This window comes from Neodiprion fabricii, chromosome 1 (assembly GCF_021155785.1).
Source record: "Neodiprion fabricii isolate iyNeoFabr1 chromosome 1, iyNeoFabr1.1, whole genome shotgun sequence".
In the NCBI taxonomy this organism is placed as follows: domain Eukaryota; kingdom Metazoa; phylum Arthropoda; class Insecta; order Hymenoptera; family Diprionidae; genus Neodiprion; species Neodiprion fabricii.
In genome coordinates, this window is record NC_060239.1 from 1940344 (window position 1) to 1953648 (window position 13305).

The 13305-nt window shown below is 37.9% G+C and overlaps 2 protein-coding genes across 4 annotated transcripts; both read right to left on the reverse strand.

Moving 5' to 3' along the window:
* Nucleotides 1-868: 868 nt before the first annotated feature.
* LOC124185448 (aldehyde dehydrogenase 1A1-like) lies at nt 869-5072 on the reverse strand. Its single transcript, XM_046576239.1, has 11 exons — nt 4764-5072; nt 3495-3599; nt 3173-3274; nt 2910-3075; nt 2501-2805; nt 2280-2382; nt 1976-2160; nt 1684-1848; nt 1453-1610; nt 1296-1370; nt 869-1216 (listed from the first exon to the last, which is right to left on the reverse strand). The coding sequence occupies exons 1-11, from the start codon at nt 4803-4805 to the stop codon at nt 1147-1149; spliced, it is 1476 nt and encodes a 491-aa protein (XP_046432195.1). The 5' UTR covers nt 4806-5072; the 3' UTR covers nt 869-1146.
* A 1723-nt stretch (nt 5073-6795) lies between these two features.
* Nucleotides 6796-13163, reverse strand: LOC124185401 (nuclear factor NF-kappa-B p105 subunit). Of its 3 annotated transcripts, XM_046576130.1 has the most exons (19): nt 13072-13162; nt 12746-12890; nt 11822-11968; nt 11588-11733; nt 11308-11471; nt 11071-11212; nt 10809-10950; nt 10626-10730; nt 10372-10483; nt 10015-10139; nt 9730-9924; nt 9530-9603; nt 9218-9457; nt 9024-9147; nt 8697-8941; nt 8447-8602; nt 8177-8278; nt 7855-8091; nt 6796-7762 (listed from the first exon to the last, which is right to left on the reverse strand). In XM_046576130.1, exons 2-19 carry the CDS (start codon nt 12822-12824, stop codon nt 7643-7645), a joined length of 2655 nt encoding a protein of 884 aa, XP_046432086.1. In that variant the 5' UTR covers nt 12825-12890; nt 13072-13162; the 3' UTR covers nt 6796-7642. The 3 variants fall into 3 exon arrangements, with proteins under 3 accessions (XP_046432086.1, XP_046432097.1, XP_046432076.1); XM_046576141.1 differs by lacking the exon at nt 12746-12890 and having other exon boundaries at nt 13072-13163; XM_046576120.1 differs by having other exon boundaries at nt 12746-13137.
* Between the last annotated feature and the right edge of the window lie 142 nt (nt 13164-13305).

Here is a 13305-nt window from a genome sequence, read left to right on the forward strand (position 1 = left end):
GATGCTACGTTACATAACTCCGTCATATTCTGTGCTGTCAGTTGGAATTGTGCAATTCATGGCTTGGACGGTTAGAGCTGAATAGTAACTCGGCAATAATTTTTCAAGGCATCCGTATTTACACTCATCATTAACGCAGCTCTCGCTCTCGTGTGACCTTGACAAAATATAATTACCATTTTCGCATCTTTAGAAGGCTAAAAACAATTAGGGAGAAAACATTTCATTTAATTAGTGATATCATCTCTCCTGAAACGTACCTGGCTATACTTAGAAAATAAAATAAACCGTATATTGTAACGCAGCTCAAAGATTCCTACAATATAGACTAGCTATCCCCACAGCGGATAATTGTAGAGAAGAGCGAAAGAAGCTGTAAATGCCTGTGACCAAACTTAAAAAAAAATAATAATACAAACCGATCAAAACTGTTTTTCTTTCCTTGCATTGTTATTTATGGCTTCAATCCGTCTGTGGAATTCTTTTTTTTATGGCACTTGCAGCCTCTTTTAACTCTGTTTTTCAATTATTTCTTGTCGCTATCTTTTAAAATGCATAAATAACTCGAGCCAATTATAGCGTCTTGAAAAATTCCCAAACAACCGTTCATACTTCGACTTATCCCCGTCATAGCGATATGAAGATAAATAACTATAAATAATTGCACATTAATATCACATTGTGTTAGATTAGTGTTTCGCTTAATTAATAAATTTCTTATAGTTTCTGCTTATATATTTCATGGACTGAATACTTTCCGCACCTACGCATTTCATGAAATATTCCGAATTTGAAATTCTGTACTTCAAAAGGGAACTGTGGGTAATAATTATTTCTGAACAAGTAATATCAATTTTTGTTCAAGGAATATGCCTCGCATTGTATTTCACTTGGTATAAAATCAAAATCATCAAATGTACAATGGCTACTACATAGTACATACGTTGCTCTAAACTGTGGGTTGACAATCCCTAAAAAATTCTAAATACAGGAACTATTACGTGTCGCTCTACTTCTAATTACATTTCAAATGTTTTAGTACAAGTATTGAGTACAATGAAGAAGTAGAAGTAAATATAAACGAAACTGAAGTCGGGTGACATGGAAGATATTCTCTATCGGATGGGTCCTCAATGTCGAAACAGCTTAATTATTCGAGGGTAGTTTAATCGAGATTGTTTTGGTCTCGAGATAGTTGCTCAAAGCTTCTTCGCCCCTGGAACATAAGAATGAGTTGTACTTGCGCGATCGAGCGTCATCTGCTGGTCTGAGGTTAGGTAACTCGGATGACTTACATTTCCCTTCCAATGCCAGATTCCTTGTAGCCACCAAAAGGCGCTTGCGGTTCCAAAGCGCCCCACTGGTTCACCCTGAAAATATGATCGTGTCACTCGTTACTAGACTTCTTCTAAATACTTTCAATCCATTCGTCTTCAGATTCTTTCTACTCACCATACGACACCGGCCTCCATGGCCTTGGAAAACTCTAGTGCGGTTTCAATGTTCTTAGTGCAGACACCGGCTGCCAACCCGTAATTGGTATTGTTTGCTCGTTGGATCACCTCCTCCAGGGTATCGAACTTGAAGATCGTTTGTACCGGTCCAAAGATCTGCGGACCGTCGCGTCAAGAATTGTATAAAATCGGTTTACTGATCGGTAGTTGCTCATGGTTTCAGACTCACCTCTTCCTTAGCGATTCTCATGTCATCGGTGACGTCTGAGAAGACGGTAGGCTGAACGAAGAAGCCGACTTTGCCAAGCCGGTTCCCGCCAGTTTGCAATTTCGCGCCTTCTTTCTTGCCAGATTCGATCAGAGCGAGAATCTTCTCCAAGCTTTCCGCGTCGATCTGAAGTTACATTGAAATTAATTCTCTTGCCAATTTGATATCGCACCATCAGGTAGGTAGGACTTATTTTTGTAGTTCACATTATCGCGACTAACGGTCTTTTCGTACCGAAATTCTAATCGCTCACCTGAGGACCATTCTGTACATTTGGTTCAAACGCATCGCCAACTTTTCGCGCCTTAGCCAAAGCTGTCGATTTCTTAACAAACTCGTCGTAAATTCCGGACTGCACGAAGACTCGCGTTGGTGCGAGGCAACTTTGCCCAGAGTTCGAAAATAAATTATCATGGGCGATTTGTACGGCCTCATCAACTGCGTGAAAATAATGTTACGTTTAGCATTGCGCAGATGTAGACCGTCGTAATAATGAAGTTGAACGCTCCAAGCAACGTAATGAGAAATTGGAAACTAAATGCTTCATCGTTACTCACGATCAGCCTCGTTGAAAATAACAAAGGGGCTTTTCCCTCCCAACTTGAGCGTAACGCGTTTCAGATTTGTTTTTCCCGCGGCTTGCATTATGATGTGGCCAACCTGTTGAGACGGTGATTTTGGAAACGGAACTTTTATCGCTTAAAGTGAAATTGTGTTGTGCAAAGAGTAACCTATAGTAATACCGCTGGGATTATCAACGAACAAAACGAAAGATTACTTCGGTAGATCCGGTGAACGCAACTTTGACGACGTCGGGATGCTCGCTGATCACGGCTCCAGCAGTGGGACCAAAGCCTGGAACAACGTTCAGGACTCCGGGAGGAAATCCGGCCTCCTTAGCGAGACTTGCTACTCGAAGAGCGGTCAGAGGCGTTTGTTCGGCTGGTTTCAACACTATCGTGCAACCAGCTGCCAGGGCTGGCCCGATCTTCATTCCCATCATAATAATGGGGTAGTTCCATGGAATGATTTGACCGACTACGCCGATCGGTTCCTTCCTCGTCATGGCCAATGCATTGCCGTCTACAACGAAACCAATAATTGCGACGGTCATCAGATGTTTTCGGGAAAAAATGAAACTAGACGCAGTTGAGCCAAGTTTTGATTATCAATTCCTGAAAACTTGCCGACGGGGATTGTTTTCCCGTAGATCTTATCAGGCCAGCCGGCATAGTAGCGGATAATAGCCGAACAGGCATGGACTTCCATGTAAGCCTTAGCGAAGGGCTTTCCACTGTCCAGCGCTTCCAGATTGGCCAGTTCGTCGACATTTTCGACAATAAGATCAGCCAACTATTGAACAAATCGAATGACGCGGATAACAGCAAAAAATCATTCACAAAATCAAGTATAGTTTTATCCTACGTTGACAAATTTGAGGTAAATTAACCTTGTGTAAGAGATTTCCGCGCGCTGAAGAATCTAATCTTCTCCATGGAGAACCTCGGACAAATGCCCTCTTAGCTACCCCAACCGCATTATTGATGTCCACCTGTGAAGATTAAATGTTTCGAGGTCTCTACTCAAGGATCCTGAATCGGCAGCCTGTTTTTTTTCCAACTATTACCTAATATGAAAGAAAAATACTTCTCGTGTCGAGTGACAGGCATTTTTACCGGTGATGACTATACGCACAAAGATCAGGACGGTGGAACTATTCGTAATTACATCTTTTTTTTCATCTCCTATGAGTCGTTAGAATAAACACTTACCTCGCTGGCTTTCGCTATGTCAGCAATTTTTTGCCCATTTGCTGGATTGATGGTGGCAAATTTCTCACCAGCCGCTGCGGGGACCCATTTGTTGTTGATGAATAGCTATAAATTTTTTGACAATGTATGCAAAGGTACACTGGCTAATGTAATGATAATCATGAGAAATTTCTCAGCATTGCATAATGTGCGAAACAAAACATAACTGATGGTGTAATTTTTCAACGTAATACCGATCTTCCCTCACATCGTTGGATTTTCAAAGTCACGTAAAGTGCATCGTGGCTAATGCTCGGGCATTTTGTTCCTAAACGTTGCTCTATATTCTTCTTCTTCTTTTGGGGTGTATTAATACGTGAAAGTTTTCACCCTTTCTGATATAAAAATTAGTCGATAGTTTTGAATTCTATCAGAAAATCGTCCCGGCTGATCGTTACAATCGGTTTATCTTGTAAGTAAAATTTTATCAGATACTCATTAGTAATCGAAGCACACTTGAAACACGTTGTTGCGATTATAATTACGCAATGAAATTTCGCAACTTTGTGTACTTTTAAAAGGTTAAGGCTACTCTGGATTTTCAAAAAATCGATTTTTTTTTGTTTGTATTTTATTAAAGTATGATGTTTCGAAAACATTCCTTAAAAATTACAAATAAATCTAATCAATGGTTTCTGAGATACCCTACGATAACTGAAAGGCTGTATGACCCTCGATGGCGGATAGCTTGCGGCAGTTGCTAACGAGCTTTAAATCTGTTTATCTCGAAACCGTGTTTACAAAGTCGGTGACCTCTGTAATTCAAAAACAGCTCGATGGATTCAAATGAAGTTTATACAGATATTGAAAGCATAAGAAACTAGTGCCTGATCGTGGGATTTTTTTTAACTATGATTTTTTTCTGTTCGATTTATTTTGGATGGACCGAGAAAAAATTATGACGGTCATCGCAAAACACTACTTGTGGGACGGGTTAGAACAAATATGGCGATTACTTGGTCTGCAATGAATATTTTTTTTTAATCCTCGTCAAATAAAGTCAAGACATTGTTTAATAACTTGGTATTACTTGTTTTATGAAATTCACTTAACTACTGTCAAAAAAAAAGTTGTTTAAAATGCCAATGTTTTTACACCCAATCACTTCCGAAGAAAATAGTTGGTAGTGCAGGTTTCTTATGCCAAAAGTCCGATTCGTACTTGTATAATTTTTTGAATTCCTGAACGGTCTACGAGGATGTGAAATATAAATTACCAATTCGAACTTACCTGCGTGTAAGTCACGATTTGTTTCGGATTCGGTTTCGGCATTTTTTGAGGACGACCCACCTTATGGTATCTATCGCAACGTTCCTTTACGACGGTCGGAAAATTTATGGTCTGAGAAATGTGCGTATCGATAATTTATACCAGTAGACAAACACCCGAAGTTCTCAATCTACGCGAACAAAGCAGAACCGTTTAGGTGTCCAGTGATGAAGCGATTTCAAGCCGGCAAATTAGACGTATTTTGAGTAGACGTGTAACGTTTGGATACTTTCAAAAACGACTGCGACGGATATTTATCAGCTGTGTGTGTACATGGGAATATTACATTCTGTTCCCGGGACGAATCCGCCGGATCGTCTAATCCGAAAGCAAGGAAAAAAAAAGAAAGAAAAAAACGTTTACAAACAGCTAGAGCAATTTTAGCCGCGCCATTGATAGAGCCATGGATAGGAATGAAACAATATCCCTACGGTGTAGTAGAATAATGAATCTGAACCAATTCGAATAATACAAAGAGTTTATATATTAACTTGCATTATTCGAATTTACTGAGATTCATTACTAAGGCATTGTAGTCGTGTTGAGTATCATCGATAATAGTCGAGGATTATCCAAACGCTTCTCTTTCTTTTTCTGATTTTTTATCCCGACCGATCGACTTATCCTCCAACATAGTTTCTTGGGTTAAATTTTCTCCTCGTTGATTGGAGTCTGTAACCTTTTGAAACTCATGAATTTCATTCGTCTCCAATTGCCTGAATGACCGATCAGGCGGACGGACGACATGAAAGCTTGCCATGCTATTGTATTCTAGAGGATTTTTCATGAAGAAGAAATTCGAATCAACGACTGTAATAACATCCGTCTGTAGCAGCGATGTTGGCCAAAGTTGCGCAAATCATCGATTCGGATGATAAACGAAGGAGAGTGACTCGGTAGCGTTTCGTGTATTGCGTAATTTCACATCATGTAATTACATTTCAGATGGAACGACCTTGACAGAGAATTGTAGTGAATTTTTTTCCAAGAACGCAGTACATGTCCGGGATTAAAATTTATAGTACTATAATATAAAACACACAAGTATGCAGAAAAATATTTAAATATAATGTTTTCGAGTGTGCTGAATTCAAAAATGCATTCTATTTCCCTCCATCACATACAAAAATACAAGGTGTTTGCATAAAAAAAGCATAACAATTATGAAAAAATCATCATTTTATTACATTGAACTAAACAGTATTTCTTACAAAGTTAAATAACAATTGCTTTATGAAATGTATTTAACATTCCATGTTCATTCTTTTCGCCTGTGAAACCTTTTCTTCTTCTCTTTGATACACCTCTGAACACGCTTCCGCTTTCTATTTTCTGTTTCCCTGTATGTAGTTATTCTTGAGATTCACTCTAATACATATTGAATGGAAGTAAGAAATCACTTTTGCATAGGATTTTTGAAATCAAGAGTAGGATACCATATTTCGAATTAAACGGAAGTTTCCACTCTAAATGAGACTACAAACACGAGTTCAAGAAAAAAACCAGACGTGATCGAATTTTTTTGGGTATTTTTCCCGATTTCAGTGAGTGAAAATCCGTAAGAAACAGTATAAAAAACCTGTGCAGTTTATTAGTTGCAGACCTGTGATATTAGTACTTATCATGAGATGAAGCCAAAGAAGATGAAAATGTTCCTTGATTCCAGTAAAATATGAAGTATCACAGTGTCTTCGCATAGCTAAGTAATAATCTGTTTTTGTCTTGTTAGTATCAATGGCTCGTCAACTTTAATGCCTACAAGATGCGAAATACAATATTTTAGAAGTACCAATTTGTGAAGCCATGTGAATTCTTTAATTGCATTACGAATGGATAAGGTAATCGTACCCCAAATTATTCGCAATCTGAGGTCAACCGTCGATAATACGCGCTTGACGTAATTTATATTATCGGCCAAAAGACGTTGGTTCTTAAAAAGGATATATAGAGATAGGGAAGTCATATTCAACAACGGGTCTGATTAGACAAAATGTAAAATAAAATTCTGTATTTTCAATATCGTAACGTAGATGTACGATATTTTCTTAGAATATCCATGATACATTGTTCATGAAATTGAACATTGGTATTATCATTAAATAAACTAGGACAAAACTTGGTCGAGTAATCGTAAATATATCCGCCAACTTTTTTTCTCGAAAAATACAAATCATTATATGATTACATTGGAATACTGCTTGCCAATTGTAAGATCACTCGATAGTAACGGCGGTTTAACGTTTTCTGTACATCAATCATAGATAAGATTCATGCATTTCTTACATAATTAGAATGGTATACGTAATTTCGAACGTTGGTGTATGATTCAAAATGGTAAAATACTTACATGCTATATTAAATGGCAGGCTTATATATTTTGAAGTTAAATGCAAATTCTTCTGACCATCTTTTTTCAGATATGTAATAATAACAAGAGAGTTATAATATTTGTTGATATACGTTGACAGTAAAATTATACACAAACAGCTATTTTATGTAGTAAAATAATAATTTATCAGCTAAAAGAAACATCGATTGGTTCAGAATTATAAAAACTATGATTCGGAAAAATGTTCAAAGTTCAATCTATAGTCCTCACTCTGGCATATATAAATTTTACATTCTTATTAAATTAAAATATCCTGTTTCTGTACTTACAAATGCGAAACCTCAGTGTATACTCAATAGTACCGGTATTTTGTAATCAATTAATCAGTTATTTACATTAATCACGCGAAATTATAGCAAACGTAATCTGGGATATGCTTTTATTATTACCTTATTAAGTTTTTGGAGTAATTAGCTGATTTTAAAATAGCTATATGTTGCTGATGTTAAATTCATTTTGTACTTGATGTATTCCGTCGCAAAATCATCTCATCGATTATATCGACAGCTTTAGTTTCATTTAATTCAACCAATAACGTTCGTAATTTTTCAATCGAAACTTCAGCTTGTATCTAAAAAAATAATACAAGATACAGCTTATTAAATTTTTGCATATAATTCGTATGACAAAACCAACGATAAATAAAGTCATCGAAGTACTTACGTCTAAGTAGTTTAATAACATCCGCGATGGACTGACGGGGCCTGAAGTTTTGAGCGAAGACTGCAGAAAATCATATCCCAAAGATGTGACGATTTTTTCCCATGCCTTCGATTCGTCGAGTATGGGAACTAGAAGAGTCATAGCTTTTTCGTCCAGCAAAGTACCGTCACTTTCCTCGGGTACGTCCTCGATTTCTTGTTTTATTATCGTATTAGTCGCAGAAAGCAATTGTAAAATCTGTAATTATTTCCGTGGCATTGAGACCTTAGTGCGTAGCCATACACGTACAAAAGCGTACGATTTTTCAAGGAACCCAATTTACCTCAGGTTTGTTTGATGCGAGGTCAAACGACGTTTGACCACTTTCCTGGGAATCTTCGTCATCGGATATCGCTTCATCTTTTATAGTTGTTGTTTGCAACTCCTATGAATTTAATAACAGGACGAAATGAAATTTTTTTATTTTAATTATCAGTACAATTATCTACGAGTCTTCGCGGCAGTCGACGGAACAGGATAATCTCTTTGATCTTAACAGATTTGTTGATCGCAAAAGATTTCTAGAAAATACAAAAAAAATACAAAAACTCACTTTCGACGAATCGCGATTATTATTAGGTATCGAGGGATTCGCTCCGTGATTCAACAGAAGCTTGCAGAGCTCCTCAGCTCGTTTGCCGGTGTTGACGACAGCACTGTGCAGCGCGGTATTTCCACTGAAATTCCGCTTATTTACGTCGATTGTCGTCTGTGGAGAATTGACATACAAAGTGCTCAGAAAATGTATAAAATAGAGTTTCAACGATTATTTTGATTTCACAATATAAATTAACACTACCTACCTTTTCTAACAGGAATTCAACGATTTCTTTGTGGCCACCTTCGACGGCGATGTGGAGTGCTGTACGCCCGTAAGACATATCGGTACTGTTAACATCAACGCCAGCTTTGACAAGAGACTTGACAGCGTGTAGCGATCCAGCTTCAGCAGCCAGATGAAGAGCGGTCCAGCCAGTATCGTCTCGTGTTTCGACGCTTATGCTTCCTCCTTCTAATAGTGCGTCCACGCAGTGACCCGCCTCTGGGACTGTTTGGGACACAAATAATCGATTAGTATGCAAACAATTAGTTTATTCGTTGGGAATAAATTATTTCATCAATTCACGCACTTTTGACCGCCTTGTGGAGCGGTGAAAAACCGTGATCATCGCACGCGCTTGCATCCGCCCCAATCAAGAGCAGAGCCTTTGTTACTGCAGGTTGGTTTTGTTCTACGGCGTAATGTAAGCATGTCTAAAATATAGAGCAATATTAGTGAATTGAAAATATTACATTTCCGCGGGTTAATCGTAATAAAACTTACACGGCCAGAACTTGTTTGAGAGTCGACAATTTGCTTGAAATCCGGGTACTTTGCAAGTAACATTAGAATATATTTAACCAAATTCATTTGTCCGTGTCTTAGCGCGGAATGGAGAGGAGAATCTCCATAGACTGTGCGCTCTTTGAGCAACGCTAGTATGCGTTCCTTTCCATTTGGATCATTTTTCTGAAGTATAATTCGAATTTGTTTTACAATATTCTCCGCAAACGAAGCCGTTTCCTGAAAACATGTAAACATTATACAATTGTTTCTTCTTTGTCATTTTGATACGACTAATTAAATGTTGCTTACTTTTTTTTTCAAAGGCCCATCCAATCTCAGTTCTTCATTATCATTTGCTTCCCTTGGCAGTAAATTGATGTACTCTGGGGATAAACAAAGATTTACACATTTTGTATATAACTCATCATCTATTCACCGTCTATACTGATGGAAAAATTTTTGAAACGTGCGAGCATAACAAAAACGTGTCTCGTTGTTTAAGTGCTCACCTTCTAAGTCATAGGTAAGATTTTCAGAGTATTCCCGAAACTCGTTTGATGTACAATGCTCACTCAACAATTTGTTGATTTCACTTGAATTATTTACGTTGAAAACGGATGTGCCTTCATCCGATTGCACGAGATTGATTGCGATAGGAGTTTGTAATTCAGTACTTTCGCAAGACATGCGCGGTCTCTTTCTACCTGTTCATAAATCAGGACATGTCAATGTTTTTGAATGAGAATTGGAAGCGAATATATTTGATGATAGTACATGTTGCAAATACGCCTTACCAATGCGGTTATTGGGTTTATAAGTGAACTGTAATGGATCGCTAGACTCTCCGTCAGTCGGTCTGCATAACTTTATAAAAACCTCTTTTGGTTCAGTTATATCTTTGTCTTTATACGGTGGCGTTCTGAAACACAAGTGATATATTTACAAAACGAATATAAACCGACACTTAATTCTCTGACAGCAGTTCAGGGTGTTTTTTACTGTTACCCGTACATAAGACAGGTCCGCATATAAGACGAGGACAATTTTGGTGGGTGCTGTCAATGATTAAAAAAAACCTCGGCTTATATTTGGGACAATACGATAGTATTCTGTCAATTTTTAATTTATAGTAATTGAATGTTCAAACTGACCGAAACACTATCGCGTATTGATGATGAACATCTAACTCTGTGAAGTGGCCTAAAGCGCTCCAAATTTCTACATTGTTTTCATCCATTTCAAAGAATTTGATTACGATGTTTTCTGTAACATAAGAATGAGAATCTGAATACATATGGGACAATAATATTAATTCGATTAATCTTTCAACAGAGAACTTAATTCACTTCCAATTCAATATTATCTTTATTAAAACTACAATACGAGTTGTATAAACGATACTCACTTTTTCCCACTTTTTCTACCAGCATGAAAACTTCCTCGTTACCATCACAAGATCCTGCAGTTTTGTCGATTCTACATATCTTGAGCTCTCCCGTAAGGGCACTTTCTGTAATAAAAAGAACAAAAAATGGCAATAAAAAAATTCTGGTACCCAAATGATAGATGAATGGTCACTTCTACTCACTGAGATTATTAATCGGGTTCGAATACACTGGTTCTGTGATGGGACAAAGTACGCCATTGGCATTTGGGGCAAATGCTTGAAAGCATAATGCGACACTGTTCAGACTCATCCATTTTTGAGCAGCTTCTGCTTCCATTTTAATCTTCAACAGAAATTTTGCGTTCAAAGTTGAGTAAGCTGATTGAACGAAATAATTTGATATGCATAATAACATTGTAAAATGTACTGGCAATGTATTATTATACAATATTTAATTTATTACCGTTGCTTCATCGCGGATGGTCAACGATGTGACATTAACATTTTTGCGTTTTGCTTCTTCTAAAGCCGTAATTCTTTTCTTTTTAACAAGCTCATCTTTTATGTGCTTTTTAGCAGTGTGGATGATCCCCATTCCGTGGAACCTAGATACAAGCTTAAGTTTTACGAATACACACTCCAACAATAATGAAGATAAATATTGTTGTCTTATGAATAAAAAATTAGACTGTTCACTTACGAGACTGTAAAACCTTGTTCGGGTGAAACCTTTTGCTCGTGCGGATCATCTTCGTCTGAATTTCCAACACGGCGTACCAGACGATGAGCATGTGGTCCCCTACGATCTGGATCTGCTGTTACAAGCGTACAGCGAATGACGGCGCTGCCTGGATAATTTTTCAGCTGGAACACCAGTGAAATAGCTATAATTATTTTATGACTAAACAAAGATAGCAAAAACGATGAATTGGAATATTTCAACAGGCAGATTCAATGAAACTCTGTTATTTTGTTTATACCTCAACAGTAGGTGCTTGCTTCTTGCGGCTGTTTGAGCTGTTGGCGCCAGCAAGACTCCCGTGGGTTCCCATCATCTCTGATTTGTATCGGAACCGAAACTTGTCTACTGGTTGTTCAATAATTTTTATATACCGGTCTTCCCACACTGCGAAGGTACAAGTACCGTAATATCATCACATTTGAATAAAACATTATGAAATTAATTTATTGAATAACCAAAAAGATGTACATACTCGTGCCAGTTACATTACTCAGTGTATAGTATGACATTGTGTGGTTTGGCGATTGTGATATCGACATCGGTGACGGAGTGCTGCTGGTCATTTGTGAATCCAGTGAGCTGTTGCTCGGACTCAACAGGCTGAGATTATTCATCATAACTGCACAAAGACATGTCAAATAATTCCACAATTTCTCCATTAAGATATTATTCGACTTGTTACAAGTGAACAGGCCATTTCTTTCGAATTGTCATAAACAAATCAGTTAGTGTAAACTTGTATACACGATATATTGAAATATCAGCGTTGCACTGATTGCTAAGGGAGATCGAAGTACACTTTGTCTATTCAGTTCAGATGTACGGCAACTGGTAAAATTAAAAGGTATCATAGGTAATTGTGGTTTTATAATATTGAACTACCGGAATCATGGGTCTCGGTATATGTTATTGCGACACCTCTTATTACTGAAATAATGAATCACAGCTCTGTGCCTAAATCAAATAAAGAAACTGTACAATTTGTATTCTGATAAATTCCACATTGGCAAGCCAGAAACTATTTAAAGTTTGTTAGCATGATCATATACACCAGTGCGCGGATGAATATGTCGTACGTATTTCGGTAGTCAGAAAGTGGTTTATGTGTACATGGCACGTTACAAGTGCATAATTTTATCATTAGTGCAAATCGAACTGGAGTCATCTCCGTTCTAAATTTCTGCAGTATATCACAGCAGAAATATTTAAGTAACACAATATGTACCATTGACTGAAAACATAGCGGAGGTTTCAGCATCAATTTGAACAAACGGAAGCGGAATTGGGGAAATGATATGAATAAAGAGAATGAAATTAGGAAATGGTTGAAAGATTGTACCCAGTAGCATCCTGGAAATATGATACACAATCTCAAAAAGAAATTTCGTCTAATTACCATCAGGAAACGGATAAATCTGATCCTCCTGTTGATTATAGTTCTGGAAGACGTCCAAGTTTTCGTAAACTTGAGGCATGTTTATTTGGTACTGTTTTTCTTTTTGGTTAATCGTAATTGCTACGCGAACGCGGCGCCGATTGCACTATAATCAAAATAAACTGCGTCGTTTATACCTTAGTTTATACGCGGCACAAAAAAGACGTGAACTATTCTCCACGCGCATAAGCGCAACGTAGAGACGAAACTAGCGCGTTGATTATTTTTAAGGAGAGAAACAAGGACCGATTCGATTTCAACTTTACAGACCTGGATGTGTTACTCACCGTTTATCAACTAACTAATACTTTTCGCATACGTCAACGACATAACCTTGATGGATGCACTCCGGGTTCTTCCCCGAGGATACGGTCCAATCAGCTCCAATCATTCCTCCCCGCCCTGGTCACGTGGTCCGGTCAACGATTTCCGAGAAGGATGGGGGAATTCCCCCGTCCTTGTTGTTCACGCAGCCAGGCGCGCGCACGTGACGCGTGTTCAAACTTAGCCGCGGAGCGTGC